Here is a 15,257-nt window from a genome sequence, read left to right as displayed (position 1 = left end):
GTGATTGGCTGCTTAGAAATTAAGTGTTAACGAGCAGTTGGACAGGTGTACCTAATAAAGTGGCCGGTGAGTGTAGGTATTCATGTTGCACACACATTGAAACACTAAAACAAAACATAATATCACTGTGTCTGACGCTGTGTCTTTCTGGGAAAAAGAAAAGGAGACAAGAGGAACATTTAGCCCTTCAGTAGAAAATAGTTAACATTTAACGCACCGTGTCCTTTGTGTTTTCATTATGATTTATTCAGATCTCTCTTTGTAAATTCAATGTTACTGTTTCTGCTCCATAGTTTACTTTAATTGGTCAAATACTCGTGATAAAAACTTCCAAAGCCAAAATAATACTGCTATAAATATTACGAAGATCGCTGTGTCTTACTCTTCACATTCACCCAACATGGAGTTACTTTTTATAAATTTAAAGAAATAAGTAAAACCTGAAGGCAGGGGTTTTTGACAGAATACAAGTATTTTAAATATTCTACATTTGGAAGGCTCACTGATGTTACGCATACAGAACGACACGTTTATACAAAAAAACAAGTACTTGTGCATTCAGATATTCACAATATGTTTTGATGGCAGTTAGACAGTTAAATGACCTGTATCTCAGCTGCACATCAAATACCCAGTATTCTTTGCAATTACTGCATTTCCAAATCCAAGAACCTACAACAAGACATCAGCTAAATGCCTCCAGCAAGACTTCTGCATTTCAACTGGGAGAAAGCACAGAAACAAAAGCTATTATTTTAGGATGCCAATATGTTGAGTTACAGCAGGCATGCCAGACAAAGTATAAATACTGTTCCGTTCCAATATCCACGAGACAGTGTCTAGTTTTTCTGCACTTACAAGGCCAGTCAGTCAGAAACAAGAACACATCCCCTATTACATGTGCTAATAAGCTGGATAATGGTTGATTTAAAAAAAATAATAATTGAACATAGAAAGAGCAACACTGTCATGAACAAAACTTAACTTGTACTACTGTTTGACACAGACAAAAACAATTGCATGGCATGTTTTGGCAACTATGTTTTTTTATGAAGACCGAGCTGGGGCCAGTCACAGCTTTTAGGTAGAGCCCAATAGTTTCTGTGATAACAGTATTATCACGTGAATCATGAAATTGAGAATTTAAATAAGCTATAAGACAGATTTCATAGGGCCCTACACTACGTCAGTGCTAAAAGCAAAATGGACATTTGAAAATATGTAGTGTAACAGTAGTTTAAAAAGACTTCTTAAAAAGACATCAAAAAATAATTCCAAGTGGCGGGGGGGGGGCCACTGAGGCTCAGTGGGCCCCCAGGCTTGCAATTCAATGGGGGAAACCCTGTGTATTTATAAGGAAAAATGTATGTTTATCACTCAGTCTCATTTAGAAGTGGACTGGCTCACATTGTGATTGGATTTTAGAGGTGGAAATGTAGGCTACCTTTCTGGTAGAATGTCCCTCTAGGCCTACACTTTGCATCAGGTGTTAACACAAACTGTACCAAAACACCAACTTGGACTACTATTTAATGTGAATACAAGACATTTTTAATCGGTCATGAAATTGGGTGGGCAATTTAATACTGATGCCGTCAGAAAACCACGCGGGCAGAGAGCAGTTGGAGCTCCGCCGGAGCTCTGCGCCTGTCAGCAGCGGCTTCTCGCCGGGAGAGTCCACTACAGCCTGAACTCTGCAAACGGAGCTCACCTCTGACAGTGTTTTTTGGAAGACAGCGCTTCTTGTTTATAATGAGGTTATGGGAAGGAAGACCTACTATGTCTGAAATGTAAACTCTCGCAGCAGCTAGCAGCAACATTTAAATAAAAAGAAAATAGCCACCATATTAATATGTAACCAAATAGGATCATTCATCTGAGTATATTTTAGGGGTTGCTGCTGCTCTGTTTTAGTAATTTTTCAATGTGTGTGTCCCTTAAAGCCACCAAATATGTCATTGCATAAGTAAAAGCATTTTCATTTCTTTTTTATTGTAAAAACCATAGATTGTTAATATTAATTGATTAATTATTTATGTATTATTAGTTAATCGATATATATGTATATACAGTCTGTGGTAAAAACTGACACTTACCATCCTTCCTCTCTCTGACTGGCAGCAGGTTGGTGCCAGTCTGCAGGGACAACTCTCGTAGCTCATTGGCCACAGCTTCACTCTGAGTGCTGGGGATGTAGGCACCTGCATTTGATCTCTCTCCAAACTTGATCTCCATGGTTACGAGGTACTCAGAGTGAGGCTTTTAGACAGACCTTGGAAGTGAAGAGGCACATAAATGCACACTTGAAATGGTGAAAACCTATGTTTTAGAGCCACATGTACCACCAACACCGACAAATACTGCGCCAGTGCTAGCACTTTGGGCTATTACTGGGTGGGATAGGGGTGTGTGTGTGTGTGTGTGTGTGTGCGTGTGGGGGGGGGAAAGTGACCTTGACCAACTGCCAGTTTGCTGGATTGAAAGTCATGAAGTATCTTTAATGGGTGGGCCAAATTGCTTAGACGGGCAAAGGAGATAAAGGATAGGTAACCTTGCCCCTTATGACCTCATAAAGAGCGATATTCCAGATCAGCCCATCTGAGCTTTTATTTTCTCAAAGGCAGAGCAGGATACCCAGGGCTCGGTTTACACCTATCGCCATTTCTAGCCACTGGGGGAGGCAAGCTGGGGGAACACATATTACTGTTAAAAAACATAGGTGCTGTGCTTTGTTCATTCCACTTGAGTACAGAAGTTAATTCAGTACTTCTACTTTTACCAGAGTATTTTATTAACACAAGTATCTGTACTTCTACTTGAATACGGGAAGACAGTACTTTTACCATCTCTGCCCTGGGGTTTGTGCATCAGACCGTTTCCTGCAACAAGCTCCAGCACAAAGTCACTCATCTCTTTTCTTTCTCCATGAAATGTAGTCTAACGGGGAAAAAATAATATAAAGTCTAACTGCGATACATTGGGAGCTTAGAAAAAACACAATAGGACATTACATAAATCGGCCATTAAAGTGACCCACCCACCACCGTATAACCCTGTGTCAAAAAGCCGGACCGACTGATCCATTGAGTGTGGATGACCCCTAACAACCATATTTACAACGGATAATGAGGCCATTGAGCTTTCCTTTTTGTTGACATAAACTATCAATGACAAGTTAGTTCTCGAGCCCAACATTTAAAAAATAAATGTAAATAACTAAATGAGGTCCAGCAGCAGTTGTCAGTATTGGTTTGAGAGTCTACTTGAAAGCAGCTCCGCACACAAGAAGAGAGCATTACATACAGTAATACAGTGCTTCGGGCATTACGCAGCATGCATTGCAGTCAGCTCCATTGTAAATACGTACCTGAGTACTACCTTTGTTCATGTATGGTGTCCATGTTATTAGCTATTTCACGGATACCACAAAAACTAGCTGAGTTTTGGGCTAGTCCGGGAAAGTTGACAAGTGTGTGCGATACACACAGTGAAGTAAACGATGAGAGACCAATAAGTTCCTGTTAAAACTTTCAAAATACAACTCTAATTGTTTACAGGAAATAGCAGTTTTAAAGTAATCGTTACAATTGGTTTGAAATGAACACCGCTTAACCTCCTACGTAGATTCTTGAGCACTTCCTCCGGGATACTAAAACCGAGGCAGAACCTCGCGCCACGACAAAGTCCCGTTCACGCGGGAGCGACCGACCAACCGGTCATATTCGTCAGTTGTCTGTCCGTATCAGTTTATCTCGTGATGAGAATGACATGGCCAAACATTTTATTTTTAAAAGAGTGACACCATGGATGTAGTGGCTCCTCTCTGCTGCCGCGTGCTCCCAGGCTCGAGAGTGTAAACTTCACCCAGCACACCTGTCCTGATAAAATTGGATGCGCCTACTTAAAAGAACATTTAGCGTTGTTTGGTTGCTAGCCTAAATATTCATCAGCATGAATAGGGAGTACAGGAAATTTACAGAAAGATTTACAATATAAAAGAAAAAGCAATTGCAAGACATAAGACAGACACATTGAAAATAAATATAGAAATAGAGAACAGGTTTTAATTTTAACAAAGAAAAGGAGAGGTGAAAAATCGGACACCCGGACAGTGTATTAAACGGATTAACACATTATGGGGAAAAAACAGCTGTGGGGGTCCCCAACCTAAACCTATATTGCTCCCACTCTGCGCAGTATGAACTTTGTGTGCTTTAGTCCCTGGCCCCATTATGCATTGTATTCCAATTAGCACAATTTATTTTAGGATTATGCAACAAGGAAGCACAGAACTGACATATAATAAGATCTTCTTAAAACTACACTTTGTCAGTAGAACCCTCTTCAAGACAGCGCTTTAAACTCAGATAATAAAGCAGGAGCCATATGTCAGTTAATATTATGCTTTACAGTGGCTTGAGGACGTTTACACATCCCTGCTAAAGTTCCTTAAAAAGAGGAATAAAAAACATGTTTTGGAAATTGGTTTTAATGCCTCAATTCAAAAATTTGGAAAATCCAAGGACACTAATTTTCTCTGTGAATGACTAATGTATTGTAAATGAATAAATATTCCTCCTTAAAATACAGAGGGCATAATATACACACCCCTATGTTAAATTCCCATAGAGGCAGGCACATTTTTATTTTTAAAGGCCAGTTATTTGATGGATCCAGGGAACTATGCATCCTGATAAAGTTTCCTTGGCCTTTGGAATTAAAATAGCCCCACATCATCACATAAGCTACCATTCACGATACATAGAGCTTAGCATGGGAAACTTTCCATAAGTTCATCTCTCAATGCAAATCAAACCATCTAGGTTACCTGAACACCACCAGCTTTGATTTCACCATAAGGCAAGGTAAGGCAAGGCAGCTTTATTTGTATAGCATATTTCAGCAACAGGGCAATTCAAAGTGCTTTACACAAAATCTGTTAAAAAAAAACTGTTATATCCCCATGAAGAACAGATAAAACACAAGTATAAACAGTTAAAAGTAAAAACATTAAGACGGATAAAACCCTAACCTTAACCCACTTGAGACTACCTTCGCACTAATTAGTCAATTTTAGTGCTACCTTTCGTGATCACCCTCAGTGTCACTACCCTTCACTACTTTGTAGAGATGTTACCTTTCGTCTCCTGGGACTCTTCTTCACACTAATTAAGCCAGTCTAGTAAAGCATCAATCAATAGGCCTACTGAAGCCACTTTTTCAAAACACTAGGCTACAGTCTGCATTGTGTGTCTTGGTTGGCCAAAAAGTTAACCTCACTTTCAAAACTCCAAAGCACTTCATGTCTAAAAAAAACTTGTTGGACCTTATATCTTTAACCTCATAGTAAGTAGCCATACCTTAAATGTAAAATGCCATGTCTGATGACCGCCTCTCATCCTGCTTTATATGAAACTAACACGTTTTTTTATACATGTAGCATTGTTTTTAGAATCAAAAATGTAGTTCAAAATCAACTGCACAGGCGCGTTTTCGACCAGGGCGGAACCATTCTTTTGGTCAAAGAAAAGGGAGGGGACAATAATTATGACGGACCAACATGGCGGAAAAACGTAGCTCATGCTAAACAAATAATTAACCTGTAATTACATTTTTAACTTGGGAATGTTCACACTTAAGAGACAAATTACCAGCCCTGTTCGGGGTCTATAACGTTAAGGTTAAGAATAACCTGACAACTTACGTATCGCTAAAGTTAGTTGTCCGTGGCTTTCCACTAGGAGCCACTGGAGAAAACGTTAGTAACCTGGTCACCAGTTCATTATGTGGGGAGAAATCGACCCTCCAGTTATAACACAACCGCGTTTGTGTGAAAGTGAAGACGAGAGTGAATTACCAGACGAACCGGTGACACGGTCCCGGGGATGTGACTCTCACCAGCCCGCAGACTCCCCGCAGCCACGACAAGACACTCAGGTGAGAGGCATATCGATATCTATATTCCCTCTGTTTTGTATAATATAACGTTGATGGAAGTCTCTGCGCACTGCATTATCTTTCTGATTTACTGATTGGGTGTCTGTTCACCATACAGTACGTGAGCCACGCTGAGTCCGTTTGTGTAAATGACATGGTAGAGTCCATAGCCAGGAGTGGAAGCCCGGTGAAGAGCCAGCAGAAAGGAGAGGCCGAACTGACCCTTAATCAGCGCAAAGAAGAACTCCTGCATCAGTACCGGAGCAGGCCACTGGTGTTCCTGGAGAGGTACCATGTACGTGTACACAGCTCAGTGTGTGTATGTGTTTATCTACCCACACATTTGTGTGTAGGCTATATGGGCAGCAGCTGAAAGAGCCTCTTAGGCTGATCAGAGTACACTGATTAAGTAAAAAGTCTTTCAAAACTACAAAGACCACAAACCAACCCGATCAGCTTCTACAGCCGACAAAGGCAGTTCCCCGGACAAAATGAAAACTAGTTGCATACAATAAAGTAATACAGTTTAAAAAGCAGCCTTAGTTTAAGACTAGGCTTAATCCTTGCACATTAGACTGCCCGTCTGATTTTGTGTATTTTTCAGAATTGTTAATAAGGAGGATATTATCAGTCGTTCTGTCTTTTATGTTTTTATTGAAAATTGCTCAATTTAAATGTAATTTGAGTCAGTTTTATTTAATTTATGACAAATTACAAAATACCCTCGAGGGGCACAGCAGTCATCATTTATCATACTGACAACATAGTTTTTGTTCTAACCTATTTTATTTGTTTTTCTTTCTAGGCCTACCTCAAACCCCAGAACCTGTCAGCGTTTGCCCACGTCAGCTCAGATCCACGGGCTCTTCACTACAGTAACGTGATAGAGAAACGATCCGCTGCATCAACCAACAGGACAAGGGTTCGAAACCAGCGCTACGCTGCCCTCAGGGCCCTGCAGAGGGGTAGGGGCTTTTTCTGTTAACTGTAACAATATTGATTCATACCACTTAAAAATCATTTAGTACACTAATTGTCCTGGTTCTCTCAATAAGACATGCTCTGCGTTGTAAACACATTTTTCAGTAGCTGTGTTAAAATTCTAAAATGGTGCAGCCAAGCAACATAAATCTGGGAAAATCTTCTTTCAAAGGGTCAGTTCACACAAATATAGATAATATAAAATATTTGTTTTCCAATTGCCAGTAGTGGTATCATGTACATAGTTTAAGTTTTTAAGAAATCCACTGCTGAGATACTGACTGCTCCTACCCCAACAATCTCTACACCAATTACTGGCAGTTGTATGTATTGGATACTAGATAAAGTATGACCAACTATGCATTAAACACAACCGCTGTGCTTTCCTTTCCTTCCCACCGTGTCATCCCTCTGGTGCTCTGCCCGATCTCCTCTCCCAGAGGGCGAGTATTTCAACGATGAGCAGATGCGGATGAGGGAGCCGCTGCTGTATGAGCAATACATTGGCCAGTACCTGACGGATGAGGAGGTGAGAGCAGATGCAGCGCCAGTGCTGTCACAGTTTTAGTTCGTAATTAAATCTTCAGTTTAGGCAGCATTTTTTTAAATCCGCTTGTGGTTTTTATAGGGATGTTCCCTTCCGGCTTTTTTGGGCCCAGATTAATTTTTAAAAAATAATGAATATCTGTTGAAACCGAGTCCCAATACGATACAAAGTAACACATTAACACATTAATACATATAACTTAGTGCATTACTGTAAAACTCACATATAAAATAAATTTCTAGAATTTCCTGGCATGGAAAGATCGAACTAGAGTGATCGAGGTGACTGCCAATCCCCTATCAGTAAAAAAAGAAAGAAAGAAAAAGCCCATATCGGCTCTGATCCAATAAAAACATCCCTACCTCTTTTAGTAAGTTGTATGTGTGTTTTTAGGTGCTGGAGCGCTCCCAGGAGGCCATGCTGGATGATGCACAGCGGGGACCAGGGGCATCAGTCGGAAGCACAGGAGGGCTCGCCCACCTCCTCCTCAACTCCTACCAGGAGCGTCTCATCCAGAGTCGCCTGCAGGAGGAACAGGAGCGAGAGGAGGGAGCACAGGAGGAAGACGAGGAGGAAGACGATGGTGAGAGAGGCCAAAGTTATAAAATAAATGTAGTGCCTGTGCTCTTGCAGATTGAAGGGAAGAGACAAAGAAGAAATCTGGGTCGGTCTCTGATCTCCCTTTTTCCCTGGCTTACTCTGACTGCTTCCCTCTCTGTTCTGTCAGCCATCACGTGTCTCTCTCTGTGCTCCCGCTGTAGATACTGCCGTCCAGCAGAAGGAATGGGAGCCCACGCCAGAGGAGAAGGCTCTGCTCAGGGAGGAGTTCATCAGTCAGATGCACCAGCGCTTTTTAGATGGCAAAGACAAGGATTTCGACTACAGGTCTGCCACACCCCCACTTAATGGGCAACTTTACCATCTAAAGCCTGTATTTGGGTCACACAGAGACATGCAACAGAAAGATATTTTATAACACAATAACTTCTGAGTGAGCAAAAGTTTTTATTTTTATTTTATTTATTTTTTTAAATAGATTGCTTTGACAATAAACATGGTTGTGTTGTTTCAAAATTCTTTTAAATAAAACTACAAGTGGCTGGTGGACTTGCTTGTAGGGCCACCATGTAGCTTCATTCACAGATAAGAGTGGCACAGAAAAACTTGATCTATAGTTAATCACATCGAAATCCTATTGTTTTACTAAAACTAAGTAATGTTATGTGGTGTATATATGTAATATGTTATTAGTGGCAAATTTCCTGTTAACACATTGCAGATACTGGTATCCTGACCACAGATGCCTGCAAGATTTATTCTACCGTCTGTGCGTCTCTTACAGTGAGGTGGATGAGAACCCGGACTACGACAACTTGGACATAGTCAGCAGAGATGCAGAGGATAAATACTTTGATGACGATGAGGAAGAGGAGGAAGACGAGGTGGAAAATGATGAAGAGGAAGAACATATGTCAGAATAATGGCTGCATTATTAGAACTGTAGCAACAACTGTCACTGCTTTGATTGAACTGTAAATACAAATGTACAAAATAAGAACATGCGTTTCATTTTTTTTTGTAGCTGGTTAATAAATAATGTTTTGATATGTCCTCCTAACAAAAGGACTAAAGACCGGATGACTGATTGCAGTTTTCAATTCACCTTGTTTACATTCTGCACAAATTAAAACTACAAATGTCAATAAGCCAAGAACAAGATAAAATCACCTTACAGGAAGAAAATAAAGTCTTGGCTTAAAAAAACAAAATTTAGTTTATTTACAGTATGTCTTTCACTTTTTTACTTGTTAACATCTTGGTTTCTTGACTGTTGATACAAAACAGTAACCAAAGATGTGAGTGAAACGCTAGTTACTAATACTAGTCTAGTCCTTTAAAACTAGCCAACACAATTGTATTCAGTTCGGAAGTTTATCAGTAGTAATTAATGTAAGTGATAATAATGCAATGTGTGGGAATTTCGACTGCACCACACAAGTTTGTCCAAACTGTCAACCTAACAGTTAGATTCCAATGAAAAGAATTTCATTTTTTGAGTTCCTTAATTTTCAGAGTGTAGTATTCATCTTGCAACTTTAAAACTTTTAGTTGCATTATTATTTTCTCTCTCTTCAGCTGGTCAATGTCCATTGTATCCAGATTAGACTGGGTGGAGATTCGACCCTCCACTGTGTCGGAGGGCTGAGTGCTGTCTGAGGCTTGGGGAAACCTGTGTGAAAAGAAAACATATTTAACATCCTTGAAGCATCTTTCTCTATCCAAATAATGGGACATTAAACCTGACCTTTTCTCTGTTTTGATCACTTTCAATAGTGCTGCATCATGGCCAGAGGAGGTGGTATCTGTACAGTTAGAATAAAAACACGTATTTCAATTTAAAATGCAGTTTTTTGTCTTGCACAAACAACTGAAATTGACTTCACTTTTGGTTTCTGAAACAAAATATGTAACATATTCATTGCCTGAATGCTTTCGTCCTTAATACCTCTCTGAACGGGTTCTGTGTTTGTGGCAACATCTCTGATATTTTTGGTTCCCTGTGTGAGTAAGAGAACAGTGGAGGGTCGGAGTTCGGCAGTGTGATTGCTGGTTGAGCCAATGTCTTCAGGTTTGTTCAGGATTTCAGGTTGGATGTCGGGGGCTGAGGCAACTGGTGCAGACAGAGGAGTTCCAGTTTTGATGTCTCTGTGTCCATCTTTTCTTTCATTACTTTGTCCCCAAACAATGGGTGGGTCTGATATGTGTGAGGGATCAATGGGGTCATCTGCTGTCAAACAGCTGTGCTCTCTCTCCTCTTCACTGTCTGCATCCCCGTCCAATGGCTTACACCAGCTGTCTGCTCACAAACAAGACTGAGGTTACAGAACAGAATCAACTTGGATCACAAAGTTATATAATACTGTGGAATTATCTTTCTTGGCTTTGGTTTGTCAAGATATTGAAACACACTAACTAGGGCTGCACAATATATCGTTTTTTTATCATCGTGATATCAACTGGCGTAATTAATACATCGTGAAAAGCTCCGACAAAAGACACTTATTCTCAATTGGTTGTGCCTTTAATATTCAATTCAGTGTTCAATTTGCTCAATTAAAAAATTAAGGTAATTATTTCCTTTTATTTGTTTTTGATTTAACCAGCAATTTGTAGTATTTTATCACAACACTAAATGCAGCAGAAATGCAGAACTGAGTACACTTTAATATCTGTTTATTTATTGTTATCGCAATATTCAACGTTATGGCATATTTTCCTCATATCATGAAGTACTTATACCAACACAGATTCTATATTCAAATGAGATTGAGAAGCAGTGCATGAGCATCACACCACAAAGGTATCCACCTAATTTAATCACACTGCTCACATAAATATTACATAAATATTTCCAAACCTTCTAGTGGATGCTTCGTGCCGCTGGGCTGACAATCTCTCGTGGTCTGTAATTTAGACCACATACAGAATCATCAGAGACTATATAATAATGGTGCAATGTGATAATGGTTCCTCTGTGTAGTTGACTCCCTTATTGATTTGGAGTTAATAAACAGCATTCAGGGATGGGAGAAAAACAACTTTGCATTTCTTTAAACCAATCACAATCGTCTTGGGCGGTGCTTAGCTCCGGACGGAGGAATGGTACCTCTTCAAAATATCCTCGGGAAGGAACTTGTTTTGAAGTCAAATTGGACAGATAGTCGAGCTAGCTGTCTGGATTTACCCTGCAGAGATCATAAATCCCCCGGAGTTTAAAATACAAACACCAACACCAAGAAAGCGGAAGGTGATGGACATCCGGCCAAGAATTAGCAAAATCCAGCTGAATTTTGGGCAGCACCTGAACAATCCCAGAAATAAAACGTTGTCAATATAGAATATCCTGAGGAAGACCTTAAAGTGTTTACTAGGTTTAATGGGAATCAATAGTTGTTGTTGAGACATTTCACACAAAACCACAAATATCAACGTCACGGTGGCGCTAGAGGAGTCAGGGGCTCACCAACGTCATTATGATTGATCCACTGGGGACTATGAAGCCCCACCATGAGCAGTGGTGTGACAAACAAACCAATGTCAGACCAACATTGCCATTCTAGAGCCACAGCGTTAGCATGGCAAAAAGTATGTTGATTCACACAAAAGCAGGAAAGAACTTCACAGTTTCTCTCCCATCTTACCTCTGAAAGCCTTTTGAGGACTACTTTTACTTCCTTCTGCAATTCATTTTTCTGAGATGTTGAGAGGATGACGTTTGTCTCCCTTTCTGAAAGAAGAGTGATATCATACATCCACAGGTAAACACTTACTGTAGTTGCCCAACGTGCTCTCATTCATTTCAACAATAAGTTTTCTACAGACGATGATTTCTGTAGGATATGTCACATGCAAACACACCGACGTCTTTGTCGTTTTCAGCAACAGGAGCCGTACCATCTTCCATTTCTCCGATTACATCTTCCTCCGCTTTTACTTTTGTCAACTCCTGAGTCTACAACGTCCCCTCCATCTTTAACCCCTACTCTTTCCTCACCTTCCTCCTCTGACTCCTGTGTCATTTCTTCAGTGCCTCGAAACCAGTTGGCATCTTTAACATCGTCTTCCTCCGATTCTTCTTGGGATTGTATGTCGGACTCTTTGACAGGGATATAATAAAAAGTCACCTTTAAGTAATTGTCATTTATTACTTGGTAGGTCTAAACTTAAAAAAATATGTAATTAATTTAATAAATTTAATTATTAGGCGTAATTTACAGATGGGAATGGAGGGGTTGGCATTTTCCGAATATCTTTTTTTAAATGTTTTTGTTGCGTTTTCATTTCTTCTTTCAAGTTTTTTTTAGACATTTTTAAGAAAATTTATTTAGATAATTATATTAACATTAAGTTTTTGTTGCTTTTTCCAAGGTTTTTCTACAATTGTCTTGATCTCTTTGTCGCTTTCTATCAATATCTTGCAGACATACCGTGTGTGTGTGTGTGTGTGTGTATATATATATATATATATATATATATATATATATATATATATATACAGTATATATATATATATATATATATATATATATATAGAGTCTGCTGCCCCCATATACACACACTATTGAACCCAAAGCTATGCCCTTGATCTAATTACTGGTTTAAGTGACAGTACAAGAGGGTTAGTGCAGACAAACCTTCAGACTGGCTCTCTGATATGCAATTACGTGACGGGATTTTCTTTTTCTGGGAGGATAAAGGAAATAAAAATAAAAAATAAAATACAAGATTCTCTGCAACCTAGTTGCAAATATTTTCTCTCTCATACCCTTCAGTCATTTATTGGGATGTGCCCCAAGTAGGAAAGTAGGAACATTTTCTAGTTATGTGTGGTCCAAGCTACTCAAACTATAATTAGAGACACTCCCTGTGCACTCTTGACCATCTGTGAACGTGATTAAAAGGCCACTCTCACACACACACACACACACACAAATGTAACTATTGTGCTCATCTTTGTGCAAAAAGCTATATAGTTAGGTTTTGTTCTGTGCTTTAAACTGTAAGTGTCTGCCTTGGTACAAAACAGGTCACTGGAGACATTCATGTGGTTCCTGACAATAAACTTGAATTTCACAATTTTTTCCTAATAATTGATTCCACATTTCCGACGTTTCTCACAACAACCGAGCACATAGATGGATTGTTATTTAGTCATTTTTATAACAATACAACAAAGGCGTGTAAATACATTCAGCATTGCAGCAACCTACCAGTTTTATTTTCGACCGGAAATCACATTGGTCTCTACAGGAACCTTCACACCCAACAGAGACTACAGGCCCGCGAGCTCCATGGGTTCTTCGGCCAAACCTTCCCCCGACATAGGCCTACTATCGCATCCTAAGGACTGTAGACGAGATAACCATCAGTAGGCCTAGTAAGAAGTGTCAGGCAGGTTTGCTCCGTTTCCTGCACAAAAAAAGCCGCGAATGGAGGCGGAAATGTGCTGACTCACGTTCAGGGAAGTGGCGGAACTGCAGAGCTAAAGTGAAAGTTAGTCATCTTTAAACGCTATGACTCGTGTGTTTTTGAAGATACAAGATCTAGTCTGCTTTAGTTTTGTTGATATTACATAATTATGTTGTAATTGTTATCTAGAAAGATATGGAGAGAGATACAACCGTTGAAAGGCACACTAGGGAGACATATGCTCATAATCCACAGTGTATAGGCATCGTTTTAGATGAGATAAAGTAATCCCACATGCCATATCTGGTTGGGAAAATATAACTAGACTATGGGGGCCTAATTCTGATTTAGGCTACATGTCACTGCACCAATGCACTGTTTTAATCATCAGGCATCTCTGCTGCTATGACTGGTGCACGGCACCTGTTCTATTCTAAGGCCGAATCTCATTTCTCTATCTTACCCCTACCCCTTACCCCTTGGTTTCAAGGGCCAAGGGGTAGCGCCAAGGGTTAGGGGTAAGTAGAAGAAATGGGATTTAGCCTAATTCTCTGGTTTACAGCACAACACATAAGCCTACCAAGAGCCTGGGTCTGTCCAAGGTTTCTCCCTTAACCCTTGTGTTGTCCTTCCAGGTCAAAACCTTTTGTCCCTCTTTCAGATTTTTTTTTAGTTTTCACTAACTCCACCTTACTACCACTAGTTTTACACTATTATTTTAAATCATGGTCAATAACCCTCATTTAGAGAGAATTATACCTAATGTTTGAGTTGAAAAAGCAGAAATTATGAATTATTTTGACTAATAGTCAAGATCAGAGGAATGTACAGATGAATTGCATCAGGAATGAAAGTGATCAATTGTATTTGCAAAGAGCGTTTTATGGAATCCAATCTATTTTTTGTGGTAATTTGGTTAAAAAGAAACCTATATTTCAGATAAACATTTTTTTAAAGGGGTCAAATTTGACCCGAGGACAACGGGAGGGCTTTTCCTCACCACTCAAGGTTTCTTCCTAAAAGGGAGTTTGTCCCTGCCACTGTTGCACTACGCTTGATCTCGGGGGAATCACTGGAATTGTTGGGTCTTTGTAAATAATAGAGTGTGGTCTAGACCTACTCTAAGTGTCTTGAGATAACTCTTGTTATGATTTAATACTATACTATAAATAAAATGGAATTGAAACTTGAATTTAGCAGACACGCCATGCATTACGCAATTTACAGTTTATTATGTCCATGTACAATGTTTCACAAGACTGCATTAGACTACATGAGACCAGCGAAAACCACTTTACATTTGTTCGAAAACCCCCACTTTTTTAAATTAATAAAAAATAACCATTGATGAAATCACAAATCAGTGTTATGCCTCGATCTGCTGTCTCTCAGCAGAGGAGAGCAGTGGCCTGTTGATTCAGTCTAAACTAGATTCATATAGTCTATGGTAGGGCTGCACAATCATGCAACTGGAGCAATAAACATATAGCGAAAGGCTACGACATATCGTAAAAGACACTCATTTCATGTTAGTTGAAGGAAAATATTCTTTAAAAAAACTGCACTGTAAAATGTAACTGTCATTCTTTTTTTTTAGATGTGCCTTTAATATTCAATTCAATGTTCAATTTGCTCAAGAATGTTAGGAATTATCTTTTTTAATTTGTCTTAAATTCAACAAGCAATTAGTTGTACTTTAGCAGAATACTGAAAGAAATAAAGAACTGGGTACACTTTTATATCTGTTAATTTATTGAAATAATATCATTACCGCAATATTCAGTGGTCTACACTAACAGTGAGCGTAACATTTACATTGCAC

At 39.4% G+C, this 15,257-nt stretch overlaps 3 protein-coding genes across 3 annotated transcripts in view; 1 reads left to right on the top strand and 2 right to left on the bottom strand.

Annotated features, from left to right (window-relative positions):
* LOC117957987 (myocardin-related transcription factor A-like) overlaps positions 1–3,640 on the bottom strand; it is a 32,973-nt gene extending 29,333 nt beyond the window's left edge. Inside the window, exons 1-2 of the mRNA XM_034894149.1 lie at positions 3,368–3,640; positions 2,097–2,272 (exon numbers count right to left, since the gene is read on the bottom strand). Of these exons, the coding sequence (XP_034750040.1) occupies positions 2,097–2,235 (139 nt within the window). The 5' untranslated portion in view covers positions 2,236–2,272; positions 3,368–3,640. The remainder of the gene's footprint in view (positions 1–2,096; positions 2,273–3,367) is intronic.
* Positions 3,641–5,541: 1,901 nt separating this feature from the next.
* ccdc97 (coiled-coil domain containing 97) lies at positions 5,542–9,020 on the top strand. The gene is made up of 7 exons (XM_034894153.1): positions 5,542–5,937; positions 6,056–6,232; positions 6,743–6,902; positions 7,359–7,447; positions 7,859–8,048; positions 8,227–8,350; positions 8,808–9,020. The coding sequence occupies exons 1-7, from the start codon at positions 5,785–5,787 to the stop codon at positions 8,944–8,946; spliced, it is 1,032 nt and encodes a 343-aa protein (XP_034750044.1). The 5' UTR covers positions 5,542–5,784; the 3' UTR covers positions 8,947–9,020.
* A 337-nt stretch (positions 9,021–9,357) lies between these two features.
* On the bottom strand, positions 9,358–12,707 carry LOC117957990. The gene is made up of 7 exons (XM_034894154.1): positions 12,661–12,707; positions 12,021–12,122; positions 11,668–11,753; positions 10,884–10,935; positions 9,972–10,322; positions 9,771–9,828; positions 9,358–9,695 (listed from the first exon to the last, which is right to left on the bottom strand). Exons 2-7 carry the CDS (start codon positions 12,043–12,045, stop codon positions 9,512–9,514), a joined length of 756 nt encoding a protein of 251 aa, XP_034750045.1. The 5' UTR covers positions 12,046–12,122; positions 12,661–12,707; the 3' UTR covers positions 9,358–9,511.
* Positions 12,708–15,257: the final 2,550 nt, after the last annotated feature.

Source organism: Etheostoma cragini, chromosome 15, assembly GCF_013103735.1.
Source record: "Etheostoma cragini isolate CJK2018 chromosome 15, CSU_Ecrag_1.0, whole genome shotgun sequence".
NCBI lineage: Eukaryota > Metazoa > Chordata > Actinopteri > Perciformes > Percidae > Etheostoma > Etheostoma cragini.
Note: the sequence above shows the minus strand (reverse complement) of the source record. Positions and strands in the feature narration are given on the sequence as shown.